Source organism: Nuphar pumila, chromosome 4 (genome assembly GCF_984573655.1).
Source record: "Nuphar pumila chromosome 4, dmNupPumi1.hap1.1, whole genome shotgun sequence".
NCBI lineage: Eukaryota > Viridiplantae > Streptophyta > Magnoliopsida > Nymphaeales > Nymphaeaceae > Nuphar > Nuphar pumila.
Genome location: NC_143252.1, coordinates 37154629 through 37178494, shown reverse-complemented (window position 1 = coordinate 37178494; position 23866 = coordinate 37154629). Strand labels below are relative to the sequence as shown.

General features: G+C 39.4%; 1 protein-coding gene across 1 annotated transcript; it reads left to right on the top strand.

Moving 5' to 3' along the window:
• Positions 1-9502: 9502 nt before the first annotated feature.
• LOC149840017 (large ribosomal subunit protein uL10) lies at positions 9503-19237 on the top strand. The gene is made up of 5 exons (XM_090002978.1): positions 9503-9894; positions 10069-10137; positions 18277-18375; positions 18451-18843; positions 18928-19237. Exons 1-5 carry the CDS (start codon positions 9637-9639, stop codon positions 19069-19071), a joined length of 963 nt encoding a protein of 320 aa, XP_089859104.1. The 5' UTR covers positions 9503-9636; the 3' UTR covers positions 19072-19237.
• Positions 19238-23866: the final 4629 nt, after the last annotated feature.

Here is a 23866-nt window from a genome sequence, read left to right as displayed (position 1 = left end):
GCTATAATCACATATAAAGTTTTTTGCTTGCCTTAAAGCACATATGAGCATGATAGAATCACATATAAAGTTTTTTTATTGCCTTAGAACACATATGAGCACATGATAGAATCACATATAGTGTGTAATTTATTTTATTATATTTTGTTTATCAATACTGACTGTTCTTTTCTTGTGTAAGCTGCTAGCGATAATCAGCGTAGCGGAGCTGAAGGAACAGATAAAGGCAATGAACAAGAAGACGCACAAAATCTTGGCAATGATTAGAGAACTGTGTTGAAGAAGTTCTATTTTTTTTGTTTCCTAATTGTAATTGTTGAATTGTAAATAATTAAACTTGTTAATTTTAAGGTGGAACGATTAATTGTTGTAGTTTCATTTTATATGGATTTTTTTTAGTGTAGTTTGTTTTTTATTTACAGGAAATATAAATTGTAAAAAAAATATAAATTGTACCGTTCTCGGTATTTAATTTTCAAATAATTTTTTTTTTCGTGTTTGCGACGGAAACATCCGTCGCTATGCAAATAAATCTAGCGACGGCTTAGCGACGAACGTAAATCCGTCTCCAAGCCGAGGTTGCCATTTAGTATCGGCGGATTGGCGACGGAATACATCGCTCGTTATTCCATCGCAATTAGTGCCGGACCTAGCGACGAATTTATTACGTCGTCAGTTAGCGTCGAAAAATTCGCGACGTAAACATACCGTCGCCTCGTCGTCGCTAAGCCTGTTAGCGAGGGATCAACGACGGAATATGGTCGTCGCTAATCCACTGCTTTGTTGTGGTGCATTATGGATAATGTGCTATCTTTTTTTTGAAAAACATCCATGGTTGAATATCTTATTTGTGCATTATGGACAATGTTTTATTATTTTAGAAACATATTCATGGTTGAATATATTGTCTATGCATTATGGATAATGTGTTGTCATTTTTTAAACACATTCATCTTTAAAAACCTTGCTTATGTATTATACATAAAATGTTACCATTTTTTAAACTCATTCGTAGTTCAAAACATGATTTATACATGAAAGACACTTTTGAAACCCATTCATGGTTAAAAAATTTGCTTCATACATAAGACATAGTTTTAATACTCATTCATATGTGAGTTATAATCTTTAGAAATAAATAATTTCCAAAACAAAATCTCAACTATGATTTAGAGACAAAGAAAACTTAAAAAAAAAAAACAAGTTTTAAATATGAAGCAAGGGCTCACCTTGCTGGCCAGCCTGCTTGAACCATGCCACGGTTCAAACATGTTCTAGTCAGACCTGACTGGATCTGAACCATGTCATGGTTCAAACCAAGGCCTGAACCGATAGACTCAGTTCAATCTAGGCCTGCCCCTGACTTTATGGACTGGTTTTTCCAAGACTAGGCCAATACTTGGCTAGGACTAACAACCTGTCAACCATACACCTGAAAAAGGAAAAAAGAGGTTAATGTTTATAACTATGCATTTAAGATAATTTCAGTCTATGCAATGAAATGAAAATGTTTATGACAATGCATATCATATATGTTTACAAATAATTTCAAATGATGCATAATGTTTATGAATATGCATATGCTTTCAAATAATTTTAGTATATGCAAACCATGAAAAAATGTTTATAGAAAATGCATATCATATGAATATGCAATCAAGTGACTCTAGCATACGCAAACCATGAAGAAATGTTTATGAAAAATGTAACTTCTGTGCACACAATTGCGACCACCTGCGACAATGCCTTGGAAGGCACCACCCTTTGCACAGTTGGTTCTTGCATCAGAGTGCACAACGGACTTGGCGCACACCACAGACGGTGTGCCTTAGCCTAGTGCGCATAACTAAAGATGTGGGTGCTCACACAACAACAACAAGAAGAGCCATATATGCCTAGGCTTGTGTAGGGTTGGCAATCGTGTCGGGTTGCCGGGTCAATCCGATGGGTTGGAGGGTCAGCATACCTCAACTCGAACGCGACCCGTTTATTAAACGGGTTGGTTGTGGCAAACACGAACCCGACCCGTTTAATAAACGGGTAACCCGACACGACCCGCCAACCCATTTAATAAATGTGTTGGGTCGGGTAAACGGGTTCTCAGGTTGGCGGGTTGACGAGTCGGGTTGGCAGACGGGTTGGCGGGTTGACTTGGCATACCCCCAACCCGAACCCAACCAGTTTAATAAACGGGTTACGCGGGTCTACCCATTTATTAAACGAGTTGGCTTAAGCCCAACCCGAACCTGCCTAAGAGGCGGGTTGGCGGGTCGTGTCAGGTTTTGCCACCCCTAGGCTTGTGACAGGGTCAACCACGTCACATTGGAGGCATGCCTTTGCAGATTCACCTATGCATTTGGAGATCTTTCTCGTGGACTTTGCTGGGCTTTACGTGAGCCCCTTTGTGCACAATAGAAGTGCGTAAAGAAGGAGCTGAACCCCTTGAAACACTAGACACCTGTGATGCGGACCCTACTGAGAACTTAGCCAATGAAAGGAGAGAATCTAGTCACGGCAGTGATAGGGCGAGCAGGTCAGCATAGCCTCGCATGAGCAACAGCCGGGTCAGAGCAGCCGCAGGGATTGAGTGTGCGCACATTGGGTCAGTCATCTAGTCGGGTGAGCCTAAGTGCGAAATAGGGTGGACAACACCGAATCAAAGTAAGGGCAGCACGATTTCAGCTTAGAGGATAGGGTTGTCAGCACCAGGATTTGAAGCTTGGGCTGCCCCAAATCATGGTGCCAAAGTTGAGGTCAACGCTATAAATATTGTAGCTTTTGTAAACTTGAGATATCTTGTGATTTGTAATCTTGAGACTTTAGAGAAATAAAATTAGATTTTTCGTGGCTCCTTTTGGGAGATTGGCCTCCACATGAGGACAGATTCTTGCTAGCTCAATTCACGATCTAGTGAGAGATCCACTCCATTCCTTCAACCTCTCATCTTCGATTCATCCTCAAATCCACCGTTTGAAAGTCATCCGATCATCAAGAAGCAAGTCACTAGCCACGCATACCGGGCGATCTTCGATTAGCAGCCGCACTTGCTTAACTGTGCATAGTGACATGATTCCTTGAGCAATTCAGCTCAAGAACGTCTTGATCATCCTGCAGATGAGTGCAATCACATTTCTTTCTTTGCTAGCGTCAATTTAGTTCATAACGCGCAACTGATTTATAGCTGCAGAATCGCTGTCGTCTAAGTTCCAAGTTCGACAGGTTGATGCGACCGATCGGCATGTGCTAACTGTCCTTCAAAGATATTGTGCTTCCGACGAGTGATGAACCATCCGCTCATATCATCGATCATCTGATTCAAGCTAAGTGCAAGATCACTGTCTTGAGTTTAAAGTTCTTCACGATGTACTTTCGTTTGCCGTGTGGATGCAGGACTGGAGCGCAATAAGCTTATGAGGGTCGATCTTGCAGCTGAGGCTCGAACATCGTTAGATCCATAGTGTCGATGCAATATGCAGGTTATTTGTGCGTCAGTGCACTCTAACTAGCCGAGCGCATGCGTGCGCACTCTAACTCACACACGCGTATGTGTGTGTCTTCTTTCACGCGCTTGCGAGCGCCTTCCATTGCGCGCCTGCGTGCACCTTCTTTTGTGCACCTTCCTTTGCGTGCCTGGTTCCACCTTCTTTTGTGCGCCTTGCGCACCTGCGAATGAGCGCCTGTGAGCGCTGAGCGGTCAAGTGCCTACGTGCACCTCGTAGAAGTGCTTAGTGTGGTAGGAATCAGTGGCGGAGCCAGAAGTTTTTCCTTGGGTGGGCAGACTTCGGGTCTCGGGGACAATGCTATGGTCTTGAAGGACGATCCATTTATTCGGACTAGTGGTGGAGCCAAAAAATTTCGCTAGTGGAACAGTCATTCGTGGAGAGATAAAACTTAAATAAGCCTTTGAATCAAAATAACAATTGTTACAAACACAAACAACTAAATTTAAACATAATAAGATAAAACCTTAAATTGTACTTTTAAACTAAAATAAAATTTGTTCACTTAAGAAATACAAACAACTAAATTCATGAAAATTTTACAATTGGCATCTTCTATTTTTCATATTTTGAAAACAATTCATAATTGCATCATCACTGATGGTATCAAATGTCTCCTTCTCTATGTAAGTAACCAAAGCATCATTGATTCATTCATCTCCCATTCTATTACGTAGACGACTTTTGATATTGTTCATAGCTGAAAATGCTCTTTCAACACTTGTTGTTGCAACTGGCAAAGTTAATGCCAACTTAATCAATAGATACACATGAGAAAATACAATGTGCTTTTGAGTTGCTACCATCATCTCTGCTAGCTCTGCTAAAGATTTTAAACTTGAAAACTGATCACTGTTTCGCATGTATGCAATATATATATCCAATTGATTTTCCAGTCTAATTATGTTTACTTTAGAAAAGTCCTTAGGGTAAAGCTCAGCAAGACGAATCAACTTGTCTTTATCAAAAGCAGAAAAAGAATTCTTTGGACTCAAGCATGCCATTGAAAGGAGGAACTCTGTATTTGCTTCAGTGAAACGATCATTCAACTCTTGAAGTTGCAAATTAATAATAACATAAAACACATCAATACGATAATGATGCAATGTGGTGATCTTTTCAACCTTACGTCTTGGTCGTCCTTGAGGTGTATATGAGTCCCCTAGATCAGGAATCAGAATATCAAATCTCTTACAAAATATGAACACTTTGTTTATAAGAGAGTCTCATCCATTGTCTCTCAGACCTTGAAGGCACTGTTTTGATATAGTGACTAAACTCATAGCATTCACAATGTCTTGATCTTTTCGCTGAAGTGCTTGTGAAAGATCATCAGTTATTCCCAAAACTTTACACATCAAATGTAAGCAAAACACAAATTCAAAATATTGCAACTGATGATATAAAATAATTGCATCTGAACTTTTTCCTGAATATGTATCTTCTGCAATGAAATCTAACACTTGAATAACAGAAGAATACATACTGAGTAAATTAACCAAAGCATCGTAATGAGAACCCCACTGAGTATCACCAGATCGTTTGGAACTTATTTCTTGTTTTAATCCTCGTCCTGTTTTAAGTTCACCCAATGCAAGTGCTTCGGCAATTCACATAAATTATGCTTCTCGAATAAGCTCAGATCTCTTGCATAAAGTGGAGAAAAAAGTTGACAACCTACCTAATATATTGAAAAACACATTAAGAAATGATTTTTTTTTAGCTACACCAACTAGTGCCAATTGAAGTTGATGTGCAAAACAATGAATATAATATGCAGATGCATTTTCATGTAATATAAGACTTTTCAATCCATTAAACTCCCCTCTCATATTACTTGCTCCATCATAACCCTGTCCACGCAAACTTGATATGCTTAATTTATTCTTACTGAATGCTTCTTCAACTGCTTGTTTGAGTGACAGAGAACTTGTTTTAAGAACATGCACAAGAGTAAGAAATCGCTCAACCACTCGACCTTTTTCATTAACAAACCGTAAAACAATAGCCATTTGTTCTTTAGTTGATACATCACAAGAATCATCAAGTAAAATAGAAAAAAAGGTATCTCCAAGTTCCATGATAATAGCATTTGTGGTTTGTATAGAAGCAGCCTTGACAATATCCTTTTGTATATCAGGAGATATCAATTTGTTATTTTCTAGAGCACTTTTCAATACAACTTTATTTATGTCATCATTGATCTTTGCAAATATCTTCAACAACTCAATAAAATTTCCTCTATTAAGAGATTCTTCAGCTTCATCATGCTCTCGAAATGTCAATCCTTGACTTAACAAGTATCTGAATGCATTAACAGTTGCCCAAATGCGAAGTCTATATTCATCTTTCTGTCGAACACTTTGTTGATAAAATATAGAATCAATATGTTGTTTTTGTTGCATCAAATTTTGACACTTCATTCGTGCTGAATTGTGAAAACTATCAGAGCTTCCAACATGTTTATCAAACTTCTTCTTGTCTTTCCAGTTATCAAATCCTTCAGATACGAATGCCTCTACACTAATCTTCTTTGTGCTTTTCGGCCTGAAAAGATAACACTGCAAACAATATGCTTTATGCTTACTTGTACTATACTCCAACCAATCCTTATACTCATCATACCAAGCTGAAATGAACCTTTGTTTTTGGTGGTTTAGTTGAAACATACAATCTCGAGGTTGACAAGGACCTCAGATCATATATGCTCTACGAACATTATCTTGGATATTAGGATGATAACTAAAAATAGAATGACGAAGTGCAGGGTCTGCAGGTAACTCTGATTCATCATTTTCTGTTTTGCATATTTTCTGACTTGGTTCTCCTTCTCGAGTTACAAAAGATTTATCAAAGATTGACCTTTTCGTTATAAACTTATCCATTCCTACGCAACGAAAAAAATTATAACAATGTTATATAAGCCAAATCTCATTGCAAAAAATGATCGAGTAAAATGAAATGACAACAAGAACAAGAACAAGGCAGGGGGCAAAGCCCCCTATTGGCAATCAGAGGAGGCAGTGGAAGCAAAGTCCAGTGTCAGTCCAAAAAATCAAGTTCTTGATGAATGATAATTCATTTAGCCAACTCATAACACATCTTAACTTTTAATAACTTTTTTTCATAAAAGTAAATAAGGCTGAGCCTAAAACTAGAGAAACAAAATAATGAAATATTAGGTACATAAGCTTGCTAGCCAATACTTGTTTACTTAATTAAAAGGAATTAGGCTGAGGGCCCTAATTCCTCCACATCGGCTATGACCAATTACAAATATGTTCCCAACCTCTACTTAGAATGAAATCATCAAACATGAAGAAAAGGGCAGTCACTATGATGAAAAGAAGAAGCAATTAATAGCGGGAGAAGAACAAAAGGTCCTTACCTCGAGAGTATTCACAGCAAATTCAAGGGATGCGTTAGTTTCAGATGGCCCGCTCTGCAGAAAACCAGAATATTCAATAAAAATTCAATATATGAGAATATCTATTCATAAACTGATGCCTTAGGTATAAGGTATTGCAATTTAGAAGAAAAGAATAAATATCTGTCAGAATCCTATAACCACCAAGCAAACAGAGTACCTCAAATGGGGGGATCAAATTGGCAACATTTCGGATGGTAAATGCTTCACCAGGCTAAATTCCTAAGATCTTGGAAGGACAGACTCTGGAGTCCGCACATGCAATTACCATAAAGTGCATCCAACCTTGTCATCTCAAAACGAATCCCCAACATTGTTCAGGTGATAAAATGAATAAAAACACCCATCGAGAATGATTGATTATTAGTGCGATGGAAAACATGGCCAGTGCTTAAAATTAGAATGTATCATCACCTTCGGAGCTTGGGCTTCGGCAAGGTTTCCAAAATGGTCCAAGTTTTTCCTGTCCAAATATGCACATTTGGGTGGAAGTTAACTGATAAACCAAAGATCTCTTGAAACTCTCCTGAACTTTTTCTCACTACCACTTACATAAATTGCTGGTTTTTGAAGGTTAGAAACCTATGCTTCATCTCCTCAAACAAATCAAACCCATCATGGTCGCGCTTTTGGGTTCAGAAACTGCAACTTCTTGGGTCAATACAGAAACCTCTCAATTGTATAAAATCAAAGACAAAAAAAATCTTGGTCATTGAGAAATGGTAACTTCTGATTCTTCTGAACAAGTTAAAATCATTTCAGCTTTGACACAATACAACTTGTCAAGGAATCAGAAATTGCAAAATATAGGATCTCGAAAAACATATAAAATAAAAGTTTCTTTGCATAAACAGACCGTTCAAGATGATCCCTTTGAAGGCACATGCACCACATTGGGAACCAATTTCTCATTTCACCGGTTATTTACAAAGTTAACCAATTTCACAAACCAATTAGATCTGCATCAAACAAGCTTCAATGTTGCTAAGGATCACAGGCAGATTAGACAAAACTCCATCCACGCAATCACAAATATGTGGATTTCATCGAGCTCAAAACCATGTTCTGTGGGTACGCCCACAGAAGTTCCTATATCAAATGGGAAATGCCCCATCTTTGAGCGGCAATTTGAACCACAAATTGACTGAAGTAACCAATTAGGTAACGTAACGGGAAGAAATGAAACAAGAAATTGAAGTGTATGACTACACAGGCAGGGGGGAGCGAAGCCGACGGCTAGCGATGGGGGTAGGGAGGTTACCTGCGGCAGTGCGACGGCCAACGGCTAGCGATGGTCGCCGGCGCGAAAGGAATATGACGGAGGAGGAAGGTTCGGCTGCGACACCGGTGGCTTGCGTCGCCTGAGCTTACAACAGAGAGGGAGAAGCTCAGAGGGGGCACCGGCACCGTGGGTTCACCGAAGGGAGGTCGGCGGCACAATCGACGGTGGCTGCAGAGCACAGGGGAGGAGCAGTGGCGGAGCACAGGGGCAAAGCACAGAGGAGAGGAAAAGTGGCGAGGGTTTTACCCCTCGCCCTTTCAGCCTGCGTCTTTAAAGTGCAGGCTCTAGACTTATCGAGAGCCCGGGTCTCGAGTCGACTCGGTTTCTCGAGTCCCGAGTCAACTCAGTTTTCTGACTCACGGGTCGACTCCGTTTCAAATGTTAGGGTGGGCGACCACCCACCCATGCCCACCCCTGGCTCCGCCACTGGTAGGAATCCTGGTGCTGCCGCAACACCTGTGCACGCGCGATGCTTTGCACAACAAGGTGCCTATGAACCTCCCTTGGCTCTCAAGTAGATCCTATTTTGGACAAACTTAAGAAGGCTATCTTCCTCCTTCGAAAGAGTTTTTGGGCTTTGGTTGGCGCATTGGAAAGTTGGTCTGGATGAGCATCTCTGGTCCAATTTGCGCACATGGAATGTTTGTAAAGCTTGAGTTGAGACTTAAAGAAGCAAGCCGTGTACTTTAGAGCTAGCAGAACCGCGTGCGTTGGCCTTGTTATCGATTGTGTGTTTTAAGCCATTCATGTACTCCAAGATCTTGTCCCACTTGTATCTTGAGCATGGCTGAAGCTTGGGTGGTCTCTAGAAGGTCGGTCAAGTGTTGGTGCCTAGGTCCCTAGCCAACTCAAGATCCAAAATGAGCTTTGAAAATTGGTTCCCATCACGTGAAATTCCATCCTATCAAATCTTCGTAATAAACCAAACGAGCAATGAACTTGAAACCAGTTCCGATCCGAAACAATTATACTCACGATCCAACTGTAGAGTAGATTAAAAAACGACCCGACCCAACTAAACCAAATGAAGGCGTAACGTGAACTATACTGTTGGATCGTAGCCTCTTCTTACTTTAAATGAGGCGGACCTCACAGTATCGTCTGTCTTTTTAACTCATGGGACATCCTCGTCATTTCTATTTCATAAAAGGAGCACTCAGTAAGCTTCTCATATTCCCAGGCTAGGGTTTCGCTACCCTATTTAAGGTCAAGAACGACTGAAAGTATGTAAAAAATTAGGGTTTTCCGTCTCGCTTCTTAGGGTTTGATCGTTAAGAGAGGGGTTCGATTTGGGGTTAAAGAGACTGCGTTTTTCTGTCCACCTCGACGAGTAGTTCGCTATTCCTCTTGGTCCTCTGCGTTTTCCGGTTTCTTTAGGGTTCCTAATCTCTTTTAGGGTTTGCAGTTGTTTTCCTTCGTAGGAGACTATGGCAGTGAAGTACACCAAGGCAGAGAAGAAGGTCATCTACGACAAGAAGCTGTGCCAGTTGCTGGACCAGTACAGCCAGGTGCTCATCGCCGTGGCGGACAATGTGGGGTCGAACCAGCTACAGAGCATCCGCAGGGGGCTCAGGGGCGACTCCGTCGTCCTCATGGGGAAGAACACGATGATGAAGCGGACGATCCGCCTCCACGCCGAGAGGACCGGAAACAAGGCCTTCCTCAACCTGATCCCCCTGCTCGTTGTGAGTCGTCTTTCTTTTACCTTTTGTTTTCCCCCTTCGTCTTCTTCTCCTCTTCCTCTTGCTTTTGGTATCGCTGGAGTTACTCTGCTTTGAATGGCGGTGAAAGGATTTTCTCTTAGAATGCTTTGGATCGTTTGCTTTTTTCTTTTTTTTTTTCTTTTTTTCGTAAATTAGGGAAATGTTGGGCTTATCTTCACCAAAGGAGATCTGAAGGAGGTCAGCGAAGAGGTTGCCAAGTACAAGGTGAGTTTTTGCATTAAGACCATATCACTCCCGTCGTTCTTCTTTCTTCCCTTGGCACGTTGTCGCTGTGCACTGTAGTGTGTTACATGCTTTCTTTAATTGCGTGTTGAGAAATTCATGAGGTCGTCTATATATGGTAGTTAGTGACTAGAGAAAAAAGTTTGTTTTTTGCTCTGGATCGAACGTAAAGATAAAAAATTACATGCCTCATCTGCAGGCCGAGCATTTCTTTAGCAAATCACATTGTAGATTGCTGTTTCAAGGGTATCTTATGTTAATAACGATAGTCCTGAAATGTTATGATCTGGTGATTGGAGCTGCTGAACGTGACTAGATGAAAAATACTTACACTTCGATTATGTCTTCTGGCTAGGGCCTTTAACAGCCTGGTTGGCACCATTTGGTTGCAAAAGAGATGTCAATCTGAGATCTTGTTTCTGTTTGATACGTCTACCTAAGAGACTAACCTTTGGCTTTCGTCACGCTGGGTGTATTGTTCTACATTTTTTCAAAAGGACATTCATTCATTTCTTTCTTCCCCGTCGACCATACACGACAAACCAACTCTTCTTTACTCTGGGGGGGGATTTTGTGGTTTTTACCATCATGAAATGATACAGTTTCTGATTCAAATTGCCCAACTTGATAAGGTTAATCCAAACGAACTGGTTGAGTGATATGATATGATCATTTCCTTAGCCATTTATCAGTGTAATTCGTGGTAAATGAAAACCATGCTCTATCATTCATTTAAATATACAATAATAGTCATGCTTTATTATTCCTTTAGGTGTACCTGCTTGGTTGCTAGAGTTGGAAACATACAAAGAAATTGATTACGATGTTTGGGTAGTCTGGTGTGAGTTGGAAACAAACTGAGATCTTGTTTCTGTTTGATACGTCTACCTACGAGACTAACCTTTGGCTTTGGTCTCGCTGGGTGTATTGTTCTACATTTTTTCAAAAGGACATTCATTCATTTCTTTCTTCCCCGTCGACCATACACGACAAACCAACTCTTCTTTACTCTCCGGGGGGGGATTTTGTGGTTTTTACCATCATGAAATGATACAGTTTCTGATTCAAATTGCCCAAATTGATAAGGTTAGTCCAAACAGACTGGTTGAGTGATATGATATGATCATTTCCTTAGCCATTTATCAGTGTAATTCATGGTAAATGAAAACCATGCTCTATCATTCATTTGAATATACAATAAAAGCCATGCTTTATTATTCCTTTAAGTGTAGCTGCTTGGTTGCTAGAGTTGGAAACATACGAAGAAATTGATTACGATGTTTGGGTAGTCTGGTGTGAGTTTTATGAAAACGCTTTTTAAAACAATATTTTTAATTAAAATCAAGTGAAAGCCAGACACCAAAAATATAAAAACCGGCTCGCATGAGTGGTGGAGTTCGGGTTGATCTCAGGGAACGGAAAATACTTTCTATTCAAACACACAATCTAAACTATGCTTTATTGCTTTGAAAAATAAAAACTTAATTAACTAAATAAACAAAAGAGTGCCGCCCCTGTAGAGGGATTAAACAAATAAATAAAGTTCCTTATTACAAACCCACTTGAATTAAATAGATGAAAGAAATAAAATCCTAATCTAAAAATAAAAGAAAAAGGTCTTCAGCGTTTTAGTCTTTAGTCCTTTCTTGAATTGATTTGCTTCCCTTTGTCCTTCCCTCTTTGTCTTGTTGTTGGTGTTTTCGCTATTCTCTCGATTTGAGGGCTCCCTGGGGGCACTTTCGAAGGCCTGATGGGACCTCTGAGGGCACTTTGAGGGTACAAAAAGGGGTTCACTGCACGTCCAAACACCTCTCTGCAAAAATAAAAAACACGAAACAAAGCAGTACAAATAGAACTAAACAATAATTAATTAATTAATGACTAAATAAATAAGCAAAAACAAGTTTCAATTAATTTGAAACAAACTAAAAACATGAACTAACTATGAACCACTAATAACAACCTAACACTAAAAGACAATAGTAAAACAACCTAACTAACTATAATTCAATATACTAATTTGCAACAAACTCCTAACAATCTAACTACAAAAACAATAAAGTAGAGTAATTGAATATCAAGAATCAATCAAAACTAACATATTAACTAAAATAACTAGCTAACAACTTGTTGTACGATATCTAACTAATTAACTAAATCTGGAACAAAATTAACTAAACTATATAATCTAAACTAATAAAAACAATACTAGCTGAATTAACGAGAATCAATTAGTTGCTACTTTGCTAACTCACAAGCTAACTAAAGACAAAAGAAAACCATAACCAACTACAAGAATTGACTTAAATTTGATATGCTCACTAACAACCCAATAACAACCCAATGACAAAGGTGCTCTACGACACTTCAACCTGACTATCAAAACATAAAACAAAAAAAAGACTAGTTAACGTATAATGAGTAAAAAGAATAAAACAAAACCGGCTGATGGTATTTGATTAATCTAAGCAAGGTAAACACTGAAACTATTCTAATAATGAACCAACGTGAATTAAGTTAACACTGGACTAACTAACATCATAAACTAAACTAATATGTAACTACTATGATTGAAGGCAACCGATGATAACTAACTAGTTTATGAAAAAAAGAAAAAAATGATAAGTAAAACAATGACATAATTCGATTACTATTAATTTGCAACTAAATTAATTATAAAATATTTTAATCTAAACTAATATCCTTAGGTCAAAACTAACACTAATTTAATTGCTGCAAAAATAAAATCTGACGTAAATTAAAACTGCACATAAACAATAAATAAACGCCAACTATCTATTCTAAAAAAACACTATTGATGAAACTAACCAAAATTGGCTAAAAACAAAAACTTTATCTAATTGATATAAAAACACCAAAATAAAAAAAACGTGAAACAAGCTATTCTAAACTAGATCTAACCTAAATTAATCTAAAACTAATCAAGAAACAAGAAAATATACGAAAACCCTATGTTAGACCTATCAATTTACCTAAATCACAATTATCTAATGTTTAAATCAAGAAACGGCTAAACTATCAAAACAAAATCTATTTTTCTTTTCTTTTTATTTTTTAGATGCAAAACATGCACTAAACTATATTAACATGCAGATGATATGATGATCTAATAAAACTACATGCGATGCTATGCTTTATGAGATGTTAAACGTAAAACTACGGTGAAACAAAGGAGAAAGAAGCAAACCGTTGTGGATTGCCTTTGACAGATTGGATGAGAATAGAAGGTGGCTAATACCAGTTGCAAACCAGTACCTCCCGACGAAAAGACTGTATTGTCGACGACGAGAAGGGCTAGAAGCAAGAAGAATAAGAGGAGGAAGAAGAACAGGAAGAAGAAGAAGAGACAAAGAAATCGGCATGGAGAGAAAGGAAGGGAGTAAGAAGAAGAGAAGAGAAGGGGAAAGAGGGAGGAGCGCTTGAGGCTGCTGGAAAAAATGTATTTTCAGCACTCAATAAATCTATTTATACTAAAATATTAGGGCTACACGTTTTTCTTAGAAAAGCTCATCTTAATTTTCAAAAATTCCAAATACTTCTTATGAGAAAAACATGTTTTACAAAAAAAGGGGTTTTTCTAAACTAATTACAAATTAATTTAGCAAGTCCTAATCTAACTGAGCTACAATTAAGAATACTCTAATTACTAAAAACACTGAAAAACGTAGGGTAGGCTCTGGAAATGTGTTTTTTTTTCTTCAAAAAATTCAATTTAAACCAATTTCTCGAAAACAACGATAAAGATGGGTTGCAGCGAGAGCCTCAAAGCTTCACGTTAATGGGTGCCGATGTTTTGTTGCTCTTTGAAACAACGAGGGAATCAATGCAGTCACAGTATGGGTGGACGTTGATGTGGGTCTTCCAATGCATAGCCATTCGAGTAGCCACAAGTATTCACAGGAAACGTGAAACCAGAAAATCGGATCAATCAATCCGAGCGACACTTTATTATGAGATCGGTAAGGGAGCACAATGAATATGACAGGTAATAAGTAAAACTGAAACTTGCGGCTGGAATACCAAATAAACAAAGTGAAGAAAGGCTGCAAAGACTGACGTGAAACTGAAAAGAAATAATGGAAATAATAAACAATAGGGAAGAAAGGAAGTAATGACAAAAAGAAATAAAGGACGGCTGCAAAAGTGACGTGACAGAGGAAAATCAAAACAGGAGGAAAGTAAAAGGCTGCTGCAATCTGAATATTTTTTTTCTTCTCTTCGAAGCCCTAGAAGAGGGCTTTTAAAGACGTTTGATGGATTCGGGTCTCGGGTCCAGTTTGGGATCCAGATCGTTTTTCATGCTGTTGTTGGGTTTGTGACGTCTAGGATGTTTCGGACCTGCTTTGCATCATTCTCCCTTAGTTAGGAGGAAGTCGACTTTGACGACTTGTTGTCACCACGATATGCATATAAATCAGACACATTGATGATATGCAACATGTATCGATATTCCTGGACGACTCCAAATCAAGGCCTGTAGATTGTTTTTGAAATTGACCGTCTATACCATATGTTATGGCATCCCATGGAAGCACAAGCTGAATTTCTGTCCCTCCAGCACACGGTCTTAAGGGTTTGACTAGAATACCAACAATACAAGCATACTTACCAAAAACTGGACCACCTTATGAAAACTTCACTATATTTGCCTCGGATGCATAGTGTCTTTGCTCACCGTCCATAGAGAAATCCCCGCTCAGGATCTTGTTCCCCAAAACACTGTAGGCTATTGTGGTATACCAGCGACCAAGTGCGTCATGATCAATTCTAGAACCCATGTTGTCATACAACCATGCCTTGATCTCCCTATCAAGAGCAATGGACAAGATAAACTGAACACGGTCCTTATCATGAGGACATATTGAATAGACATGAGCTTCATGACCCTCAAATGTAAACTGTTTAGCACCAACAGCTGCTTCCCACACCTTGATAATCTTGTTATCCCCACAAGTGATTATACTGAGCTGTTTGTTAGGGTGAGCAAAAGCAATTTTATTAGCACCTCCAACATGAGCGTCAATCTTCAAGTGATGATCCGTCGAACAACTCTAACCGACGACAGAGGTCCCATCGTCGATCGCCCCCTTCGGGAGGTGGCCATCATCAATGGGATTTGGTGTCGAAAATGGAGGCTGACCAGCCGACACAGAGACTGTCTGTCTTAGAAGGATAGGTGGGCCAGCATCCCTATGCAGGCTCACTTTGATGCCATCCAGTTGCACGGCAGGTCGGTGGAAGGTTGGTCGGATTGGATCGGTTGCTCTTACATCCGCGAGACCAACAACATCGACGCCTAATCCACCACTCATTTTCAGCATGGACGTTGCGTGTGTCTTCCTGGACGACTCGATGGCCTCGAGCCGTTCTTCACATCCAGCCATACGCTTCGACAAACCGGCTACCTCATTTTCTAGGCGTAGCATATTTTCTTGCATCTCCGTCACCATGTCGAGTATCCGCTTCATGATTTCCTCTCGCGCCTTTCCGCTCGTAGAACCGTTCCTCGCTTCTTGCGTCATGTCGATCAAGGAGGAGGAGCTGTGCTCTGATACCATTTTGATGCAGCGAGAGCCTCAGAGCTTCACGTTAATGGGTGTCGATGTTTTGCTGCTCTTTGAAACAACGAGGGAATCAATGCAGTCACGGTATGGATGGACGTTGATGTTGTTCTTCCAATGCATAGCCAGTTGAGTAGCCACGAGTATTCACAGGAAACGTGAAACCAGAAAATCAGATCAATCAATTCGAGTGACACTTTATTATGAGACCGGTAAGGGAGCACAATGAATATGACAGGTAATAAGTAAAACTGAAACTTGCGGCTGGAATACCAAATAAACAAAGTGAAGAAAGGCTGCAAAGACTGACGTGAAACTGAAAAGAAACAATGGAAATAATAAACAATAGGGAAGAAAGGAAGTAATGACAAAAAGAAATAAAGGACTGCTGCAAAACTGACGTGACAGAGGAAAATCAAAACAGGAGGAAAGTAAAAGGCTGCTGCAATCTGGATATTTTTTTTCTTCTCTTCGAAGCCCTAGAAGAGGGCTTTTAAAGACGTCTGATGGATTCGGGTCTCGGGTCCAGTTTGGGACCCGGATCGTTCTTCATGCTGTTGTTGGGTCTGTGACGTTTCGGACCTGCTCTGCATCAGTTTTTAATGCGATTTTATCATGGATCATGCATAAATAAAGATGAATAAAATGTGAATATTATGCATGATCGTAGTCAAATAAAAACTAACGCCTACATAGTAGCATAAAGGGAATACCAATGTGGATGTGTTTATGGGAGTGATGAATAAATAGGACACACTTGGTAAGCATGAGCAACCCGTTTAGTTAATGTTTGTTGGGAAATATTGTCCATTTTCTGGATATGTAAAGACATTGATGATGTGCTTCTCTTGAACACATGCACCGTGTTGCTGGAAGCTGATTCTGCAAGTTACGATTCTCATCCTTACAGTTGATATAACAGCATAACATAAAGTTTAGTTACATTATATATGAAACATAATGCCATAGCTTATGTTAATTGCATATCATAATTGTGATTAGCTAATAATACACATTATGTTCTTGCATGATTACGCCATTAATTAGAAATATTATCAACAGTCTCTTCTTGCTGCTGCAGGTTCGTCGGACAATGGCCATTGTTTCTTTGTTGAATATGTCACTTTCTTTTTGTTTCATTGGTTGCTGGCAGTTTCGAGGAACCATTAGGATATGCTCTTTGTGAACATTTTTCTTTCTATTTCTCGTGTTTTTTATTTTTAAAAATTTTCTTCTATCTTTTTTGTTTTTTCGTTTCCTAGTTGTCGACATTTCAGTTTGTTGTTTTGAGTAAATGCATCTCTCTCTCCAATGTACAATGACCAAGGGAATTTTTGGATTTTTCAATTAGATATTATGCTTGACAGAGTGTTAATTGGACCTTGGTTGCTCCTCTATGAAATTGTGATTATGCAGAAAGAGTTGGAAACTTTTATAAGTTGATCTAGACTCTAGATTATAAACCTGGCAGTTATAGAGCTCTTTTAATTGGATCCTAATCGAGTTTGTTTCTTTTTTTTTGCCTTCTCTGTGCCCTTTAGCTTTTAATGTTTCAAGGGGTCGAGTTTTCGTGTTTGTATAACTGTTTCATGACAGTCGAGGGTTCACTTCAAATCACAGTGGGTTCTATCCTTTGTCTAGTATTTTATTCTGAAAGATAAGTTTGGATGATGTATTGTTTGTGGATTTTTATAAGTCATGTATTCAATGATCTCCTGACCTTTTTTTAATCATTTATATTATTTGATGTTTGTATGCTTAAAAAGCGGAAGCCTAGAGTGCAAGTTCTTTTCCCATTTTTTTAATCAATTATATTAATTGCTGTTTGTATGCTTACAAAGAGGAAGCCAGATTACCACTTCTTTCCGTTTTTTAAACATTTATTTGTTATCAATTTGCATGACGCAGCCCACAAGGAGGCTTCTCATTTGGTAGGGGGTGACTTGTGAGTGTCACCATCTTCACAGGACATCATGAGTTCAAAAAGCATGGGAGTGTCCCTTACTGCAATACTCCTCGGTGAGCAGTGGGGACCTCAAGGGTTTTAACTTTTATCAATTGGGAGCCTGCCAATGTGCGGTCAATGATAGGGGCTTTCCCTTGGCCTAGCCAAATAATAATAATAAAATTGCATGATGCGTGTTTGAATACATGCTTACTTTTTTATCTTTCTATGTGGGTCAGAGCAGGCAATCAATAAGATTAATTTGTAATTATTTAATGAATTCCTGGCAGATGATTTAGGATATTGGGTACATGTTTTGTCTGGTATCTCAGGTCTCAGTTCATTATTTGAGTTTTGTGTAGTTATTGATATTTGGTTTTCTGTTGTAAATCCTCATCAGCATGAGTGTTATCCGGACATGCTGGAGTGATTGTTACATGCTCTGTCCATTTCCCTTTTACTGAATCCGGTTTACTTCTCGCTATAACTCTGCTTTGTTATTGCTTTTACACTCTTGATCTGCTACCATGTGCAATTTTCTTTTCAAGAATCATTACATTGAAGCATGTACTTATGGTTTATTCCGGTCATCAGGTTGGAGCACCGGCACGGGTTGGGCTTGTTGCTCCCATTGATGTGATCGTGCCTCCTGGCAACACTGGCTTGGATCCTTCTCAGACATCTTTCTTCCAGGTTATCAATCTGTCTTATTCCATACTTATGATGTAAATTTTATGCATAATCATGCCAACAAGTGTATTTGTGTAGGTGCTGAATATCCCTACCAAGATTAACAAGGGTACAGTTGAAATTATCACCCCGGTGGAGCTGATCAAGAAAGGTGACAAAGTGGGTTCGTCTGAGGCAGCTCTGTTGGCGAAGCTCGGCATAAGGCCATTTTCCTATGGTCTTGTTGTGCTCTCTGTTTATGACAATGGTTCTGTTTTTACCCCTGAAGTTCTGGATCTAACTGATGATGACCTCATGGAGAAGTTTGCAGCTGGGATTTCAATGGTGACAGCATTGTCGTTGGCCCTTTCTTATCCAACTCTTGCGGCTGCACCACATTTGTTTGCGAATGCTTATAAGAATGTTGTGGCTGTTGCTATTGCAACAGAGTACTCCTTCCCTCATGCTGAGAAGGTGAAGGAATACCTGAAGGTATGTAACGGTTCCTAGAACTGAATTGTCTAGTGGTTTTGTGAGCTTTTAAACAAATAAATTTTTTTTGGTCTGATGGTGCAGGATCCAAGCAAATTTGCTGTGGCTGCCACCACCGTTGTTGCTGAAACTGCAGCTGCTCCTGCTGCTGCTGCCAAAGAAGAAGAGAAGAAAGAGGAACCAGCAGAGGAATCGGATGATGATATGGGTTTTAGTTTGTTTGATTAGTAGGATTAGTTAATACCGTTTGCTTGACATTAATTTTGAGTTCCCCCCCCTCCCGAAATCCAGCATATTTTTGAATTTTTGTAGTTTAAATTTCTTGGATATAGTTTTGTTAGAGCTTAAACAGTTGTTTTTATTGACGTCATCGGTTTAAAGTTATTTTTTATCAGTCATTGTTCTTGCTTATTGCTTATTACCTGTGAATCATTATTTCAGAACTTTTTAAGCTCTAGACTGAAAATTCGAGACCCAAGTTCCTGAATGCTTTCAATAGATCAAACCATGTTCCTAGCATGTCTTCTTGTTGTATGAGTGGACAGTATATATGGGTAGGGCGTTCTTGAGTTGCTGGGTGTGATCTGACCAGCGCAGGAGACGGTGAACAATGAAGAATTGGTTTGGTGCTTTATAGCCGATTTGCCCTCGTCTGGTCAGTGTTTTTTTTCCGATGAGAAAGCTGGTCGACGGCCCCCTTTATGTACTAAACACAGGCTATACTGAAGAATAACAAAAACATTGCTATGCAACCCAAAACAGGGAATACCTGCTATTCCATTATGCACACCAAAAATTGGGTTAACACCCATACCGAACATCCCATCCCAATGGCAAATTCTGTCAAACTTTCTCTACCTCGGTAGCACCCCTACCTACCTCCACCGAGATCTCCCCCCTTACAACTGACAAGCTTCCCCGCTTAAGTGCCAATTACCTGGATAAACTCTTCTTCCTTCCACTGATCCATCTGTCATTTGGGGATACGAGTGAGGCGCTCCTATCTGCCATCTCCTTTAACTGTAGAAGTTCCTGTAACAGAGCATTTTCTACGTACAGCATCTCATGTGATATTTCTTAATTCCCAAACATTGAAAATTCCGTCTCATCCTGTAAACTAAGGGGCCGTTTGAATCACAGACAGCAGAGGACAAGATAATGCATCCTGTCTTATGCTGTCTGTGGACAGGACAGGATGCTCTGTACCGCTCTGTCTATACAAGCACGCCACACCAGGGGTTTCGCATTGCCAACAGTTGGGCATATATCTGAGTGACATACCTGGTTTCTTAATGTCCATAACTTCAAATGATATGGAATACTTACTCCTAGCATTTTGCTAGCCATTTCCTACTGAATCTGCGAGCTAACCACTATTCCAGTTCCCCTACCATCGAATTGCTCGGACTTATCTTACAATTAAACTTGGCTAAAATGAATCGTCTGGTAGCAGCTGCAACAGGGCAGATAGAATAAATGCTGCACTGTCTCTTCATCCTTCCTGCAAAGAAAACACCGGTTAGCTAGGATGATCCCAAAAATATTTTTCCCCAGCGAATTTCGTCCACAGCGAGCTTTCAGTTAAGACAGAACAACCAAGGTGGGCCATGTTCGCTCGGTTCCACCCCTCCGGCTTCCTAACTCCCACCCCTCCTTCCTCAACAGGCCTACACAAATCCTTCCATTTCATTAAGTGCGGATGTATCTCACTCCCCACGCCTCTCCATATGAAATTTGCATAAGCTCTCTCTCTCTAGAGAGAGAGAGAGAGCCCTTATGATAAGAGGGTATCCTGAAAGCCAATAACCAAAACAGGGGGATGCAAGCAATGTGCTTAGTCCCACCTCTTGATTTCGCACAATTGTTGCCATCTTGTTCTCTGTTTGGGAGCTGGTGGCTGGGATGTTAGTTGATGATTTGGGTTTTAAATTTGGCCAGATTACTTAGTTACTGGTTCTTTAGGAGAATAAAGTTGAGAACTTGAGAAGGTAGTTTATGAAAATGAGGGAAGTGAGACGGTCTCTCTGTGTTGGACTGTTTGCACCCATAATCAGGATCGTGTAAATATTACCCCTCTATGGGTGGTGGCTGCCAATTCAGGAATGGATGGCTTCCACCTTTTCAAATCCATAATCTCCCGGACTATAGTAGCCCAAGTAGAGCTAGAATTTGACGTATGCATGGGGTCTGTTTAAATCATTTGTAGGATCAGGCTTAGGGATGGGCTTCCATCTGAACCTGACTGATAATCCAACCTGATTACATATGAAGCATACCAGAGTAGCTAATAGGATCCTGATTCAGTATTACCTTTTTTTTTAATCCTACTCTGAATCAGATTAGGCAAAATCTGATTAGACCAGATTCAGTAGCGCCCAGATCAACCACTGACCCGTTTACAGCACTAGGCTCCAAGTCGATAGTGTGTTGAGTCGTTTCCTCCTAACATAACCTACCAATTTTTTTTTTAGGGATTTGGTGATTGCTGGAGGGTAACCTTTATAAAAGTCATCAATTGTACAGCAAACAACGCTACTCGCTGAGACAGAGAGTTTGAAGCGTACCAAAGTGTCTGTCGATCGAATCTCAGTTAAAGAAGTTGGCTGATTCACTCAATTGGGGAGGGCTTTCGTAGTCAAGATCAACAAGTCATTGACAAATCAAATTTAGTGACACCAAATTGATGCAAACAATTTATGAGACAATTTGAACACAATTACGAGACAAAGCCCACGAGCGTCCCACTCATCTTTGCAGGGACGACTTACCAACGAGGCTCAACGTGGTTGGTAGAAGCTGTCAGTACACGTCTCATTGTGGTGGGACATTGCAGGTTCAAAACCCAGTAATACGTTGAATAATAACTGGTGGAGGTCTGCCTAACCCCAGCTTGCCTTTCAAAAAAAAAAAAAAATCTAAATGGGGGGGGGGGGGGGGGGGGGGAGACTTATGAGTAGATCTTATGGTGTGCATCACTTGGGGCGAGGCCAAAGCTGCGTACACTTTTTAGGCTTAGTTTGGTTCATTACCACCTATAAGGAAAGATCCCATGGAAAAGGCCATCCCATGCAGTGGCGTAGCTAGGATTCATGTGGGGGGGGGGGGGGGGGCAAACAGGGGTGTAGGAAAAAAAAAACTGGTTTGGGGGCAGCGCCCCCGAATTTTTTTTTTGAGATAAAATAAAAAATGGCTATAATTATTAATAAAAATCTATTTCATATGGACAAATCAAACTATTTGCTGCAGTCAGGGCTGGGCTAGGACTGGGCTAAAAAAATGGATAAAAATCTATTTCATATGGAATCAGGGCTGGGCTTTTACAAAAAAAAAAAAAAAAATTTAACTGTTTCGGGAGGCAGGACTGGGCTACAGTCCAGTCCTGCCGCCCCCCAGGTCCGCCTATGATCCCATGTGATTCCGGTATTAAAAGTATGGTCAATGTGAAAAGAAACCCATGATGACTGCGGAGTCTACAGGAAAATGGAGTTGGTTCGTTTGTTTCACCTGCATAGGAAAAATGAGGGTTTAATAAGTAAACCCTTATTTTCCTGTGTAAATTGGGTGAAACAAACGAAGCCCTAGCGAGAGCTTCAAAGTCTTGGTGGGGTTTTTACACCAATGAGCTTGTTTATTGGGATTTGAACTTGAGTTAACAAGTTGGAAGCAACACTAGATGACCATGGTAGCAACTTGTGCAATAAATTCCATATTTTTGCATATTTGGGTGAATTTTTGTTGGTGTGGTGGATCTGAAATATTTTTACCCCTAAAAAAAACGTTCTTTGCCATGTGTGGACTTAGCCCGGCAAAACTGAACCCAAATTTGAATCCAACTAATATATAAATTGGCAGATTAGAATCGACAGCAATTTTAAAATATGTAAATTGTCTCTACGGCAGTTTGAATCTTTTGTTTTGTAAGAATAAAAAAAAATATCAAATGATTTTTTTCAATAACTGACAAATATTATCTTAATATTTTTAAATTTAAAAGTTAGAGTAAATTTTCTTAGCTTAAAAAGTAATAGCAAATTATAAAATATGCCACAACTTTTAAAGATGATTTAGTTAGTTGTACCATGCGAACGATAGTATAAAAAACTTTGACGTTATGCTAACCTACGGATTTGCTCATCATTAGTGACCTAGGGGTATGGTACTCAAAGTCATTGGGTAAGGAACCCCCTGATTGGAGCTCATAGAGGCAGGTTGCTCTCTCCAAATATGACCTCATAGATGCATTAAGCATGGTCAATTTTGTAGAAATAGAGCCCTAGATTGAATTTTGAAATAAAACTGCAATATTTAGAGAAACCAAAATTTAATACATTGTATGCTGTTTATTTTTCAACTCCCAAAAAATCCATACATGTTGAAAAAACATGATTTGAGGGCCCGTCTAGGGATATAAACAGTTTGGATTTGGAACTAATGAGACCATACCATATTCGACTAATAGGATGTTGGCTAAACGGATTCAAATCCAGAATTGGATGGTTAAAGCTCATATCATATCTGTTTTTTTTTTTTTTACATGTAAATGGATTTATTTGTCGGTTTCGTTAGCAACAAATCAAAACCATATTTGCATCTGATTATATTATAATCGGATATAGTTCCGGCTTGCCAAATGCAACCAAACAGAATCCAATTTGGTCCTTACTAAATCAAACATGTAGAGGGTCCCATCTAAAAAAAAAAAAGCAAACAAAATAAGTTTTCTACTAAGGGGTTCCTTACCAAGGAGGCTTGCAGATATTTTTAGGTCCTACAAATTTATCACGACTGACATAATTTTGTAAATATTTTAGGCACTTCTATATTTTTTTGCAAATTTTTAAATTCTAAATTATGAGGCACTTCCCTTATTTTCCCTATGAAAAACATCCGCTTTGAGGGTACCCTCCCAAGTCCCAACATAATAATACATGAGAACGAAAAGGACGCGGGAAAGTCATCCTCTCCAAACGGATAAGCATCAAATAAGTGGGTGACCTTGGGATCCGTGAAACGTGGATGGAGG